The 3,016-nt window shown below is 60.2% G+C and overlaps 1 protein-coding gene across 9 annotated transcripts in view; it reads right to left on the bottom strand.

Moving 5' to 3' along the window:
- DAB2IP (DAB2 interacting protein) overlaps positions 1–3,016 on the bottom strand; it is a 299,614-nt gene that overhangs the window by 65,702 nt on the left and 230,896 nt on the right. Inside the window, exon 1 of one of the 9 annotated variants that reach the window (XM_019510853.1) lies at positions 1,396–1,749. The exons of the other annotated variants lie outside the window; for them this stretch is intronic. Within the exon in view, the coding sequence (XP_019366398.1) occupies positions 1,396–1,505 (110 nt within the window). The 5' untranslated portion in view covers positions 1,506–1,749. Of the gene's footprint in view, positions 1–1,395; positions 1,750–3,016 lie in introns of those variants that run through there. 9 annotated transcript variants of the gene reach the window in all.

Here is a 3,016-nt window from a genome sequence, read left to right as displayed (position 1 = left end):
GGCATCACCCACTGCCCTTTCTAGATAAAGCATCTCTAGCAAGCCTCCCCCTGTGGCACAGGGCACCGTCATCTCTTGCGCCCCAGACACACACCCGTGTCGTGTGCCAGGATTCACGACCCCTCGGTGGAGAACGCCAGGCGGTCCATTTGGGTTGCTACAGCCCTCCCGAGGATGCTTCGGTTCACACCCCGGTTGGCAGGCGCCTCTATTTTTGCAAAAGCTCCTGTCTCCTGGGGGGCCATCTCCTCACACTCGGCCCGAGATGAAGCTAACAGCCTGGAGAAGGGGAAAGGAGCAGCTGACTCCCCAAGGACGAGGCTAACAACTGCCTCCCCACACCGGGGAACACTGCAGCTTTCCGCGCTCCCTCGGGAAGCTGAGCTGCCAACCTTTGCCCGGGCCCTACCTGCACTCGCTGGATGCAGAGCTCAGTCAGGACAGAGCCCGCGGTGCCCACCCAATGCAACAAACCCTTTTGCAGGAGGTGCCCATGGGCAGCCAGCCATGGCTGTGCCCAGCTGGAGTGGATGAGAACAAACTCCCTCACCACGTGCGCAGCTTGGAAAACAGCAGGTGAGGAGAGGACAAGAGAGAGCTGGAGAAAGGGGGAGAGATGGCAGAGAAGGGGAAAGGCCACCCAGCTCGGTGCACCCCCCCGGCTCCCACCCCCACGGCGCATGCTGACACGCTCCTGGAGCCAGACGGCTGCCGCTAGAGCATCCCTGGATTACTCATCGAGAACAAAGTCGGAGTCTCCCGTCACTGCGGAGCCGCTGCGCAGTGCTGCCCCCCGAGCAGTATTTATGGCTGTTTCCCTTCCCACTTCTCAGAGGCGCCCGCCTGTGTCTGCAGCAAGCTATAAATCCCCTGGCGAGCAGCAAGGCTGCCCTCCATCGGGAGAGGCCTCATGGCTCGCCAATGCCACGGGAAGGCCGAGAGCCGAGGATCGCACGTTGCCCCGCCAGGTTGCGCAGCTCCACCGCCCCCGGAGCACAAGCAGCCAGGTCGCACCCATCTGCTCCTGCGGGGAGGAAACGCACCGGGTCCACGCGTCTAGACGAGGAAGCAGACACGCTAACGGCCACGGCTGGGACCGAGGACTCGGGCCCCCTGGGGCTGCTGCTAACTGAGCACGCGATAGCAGACAGGTCGCACTCAGGTACCCCTCGGCTCCGGCTGCTGGGGTGCTGCGAGCTTTCATCAACGTGGCTCAGGGGTGGGGAAAGGGGCGCACAAAGGCTGGAGGACTTGCACCAAAGGCCCCCTCCTCCTCCCGGCTCTACTGCTGCTAGATCCTAGCGGGGCCCGGCCTCCCTTCTGGCAGCCCGTCCTGGGGGCGAAGAGCTGGCGGGGCTTGGGCTCTTCCCTCTCCCTCCCGGGGCAGTTCCTCACCCTCTGCAGGCAGCCTCAGGGCTCAGAGGCAAGCTGGACGTCCTCGCTCTGCTCCTGGCTCCCATGAAGTAGGGCACCAGCATGAGCCGTGCCTCGAGCTTCTGATACATCGCTCTGGCAGCCGAAACCGATGCAATGGCTTGACCCACCAATCTCTTTGCTCCCAAACCCCCAGGTGCCGAAGGGGGGTCCTTTGCGAGAGAGCCCACAGGGGCTGGGGCTGGGCCTGGGAGATCCCCGGCAGCGGTGGAGCAGCTCCTGTTGGGAAGAAGACGGCTCAAAAGGGAGCCCCCGTCTCCGGGACCCCACTCTCGCTGCAGCCAGGTGCATGGGCTCGCCGGGGAGTGCCGGTGCCTCGCTCTCCTGCTTCTTATCTCCCTGGCCACAGCAGACTGCTAAGGGCGAGTTACAGTTTGACTAAACACTTTTATCTTTCTGGCAAGGCACCGAGACGCACAACCTGGACTTTGGAACGAGTCCCCGCACCCTTGGGGCGCAGCGTGCCAAGGCATCCTGGGCCAGTGGAGACAGGTGCCAGTCCGTCCCGTGCCAGCACTGCGCCTCTTGCACAACCACAAGCGTTGTGAGGATGCTCAGGAAAGCAGCCCTGGGCACGGACGCGATTCTGGCCCTGCTCCACGGCAGGAAGCCAGGCACACGGGCGTAGCTTTGGTCATCTCACTTCCAGCACGGCGAATGCAAACAAGCCCGGCTCCGAGAAAGTTCTGCTGATTTCCGCCCCCAGGTATCAGAGCTGGAAGAAAACCAGGCAGGTGCTAAGGAATCCACCCCGGCAGCTCAAGTGGGATTGTCCCTGGCATTTTATAAAATATCAAATGCCAGGGACTGTCCAGCCATGAGCCCGGGGGCTTCCAGGAGAGCAGAGCTTCTGGGAACTATGGTTTCCAGTCACAGCACGACTAATGCACCCCGTCCGGGGAGAACTGCCCTGAACTGCGTGTGCACGTGTGCGTGCGAGGGGGCGGAGGACCTGGCTGCCGGGCTGTTCTCCATGTCGAGGGAGCTCCTGCCAAGCGCTGCTTTGAAGAAACTGTGCTCTGTGGACTCAGTGCTTAGGCTGTACAGCAATGGGCTTTATAGCAAATCCTGCTTCAATCTGTTAGTCATAAAGTTCCTAGCACAACTTTATGAAGAGCCAGGGCTTGTCACGGTGTCCTTAAGCCAAATCTTCACCTCCCTTCTCAGCTGCACGGTATGAGATGTGCTGGCAGCTCATCTTTCCACTCCCTTGAGGCCAGGGCATTTCTGTGGTGTTACATGAAGCTGTAAAACACATTGGGGCTCATTGCTATTACTGTTCCTCTTCTACCTGCCTCGGAGTACCGTCATCAATCCTCACCTTCCGTTTTTGCACTTTCCAGCTGCTCACAGGTTTCCTTTATTCACCCATTCAACTCCCCGGTGTTATCTAAAAGCTCTGTTGCAAAAGGAGATCCCTGGTGCCCCTTGGACCCCGACAGCGGAGAGAAGATCTTTGGCTGGTGCGAGGCCAAAGTTTGCTTTTGTCCCCAATTGACAGGCTTTTCTCGTCCTCATCCAGAACACTGTTTCCTCCCTGGCTCTGGGCACTTTCTCTTTCCACAACTAATTCGTACTTGGG

This window comes from Gavialis gangeticus, unplaced genomic scaffold (assembly GCF_001723915.1).
Source record: "Gavialis gangeticus isolate Ggan-Ray unplaced genomic scaffold, GavGan_comp1, whole genome shotgun sequence".
In the NCBI taxonomy this organism is placed as follows: domain Eukaryota; kingdom Metazoa; phylum Chordata; order Crocodylia; family Gavialidae; genus Gavialis; species Gavialis gangeticus.
The sequence above is the reverse complement of the archived record's forward strand: the minus strand, read 5'-3'. Positions and strand labels throughout refer to the sequence as shown.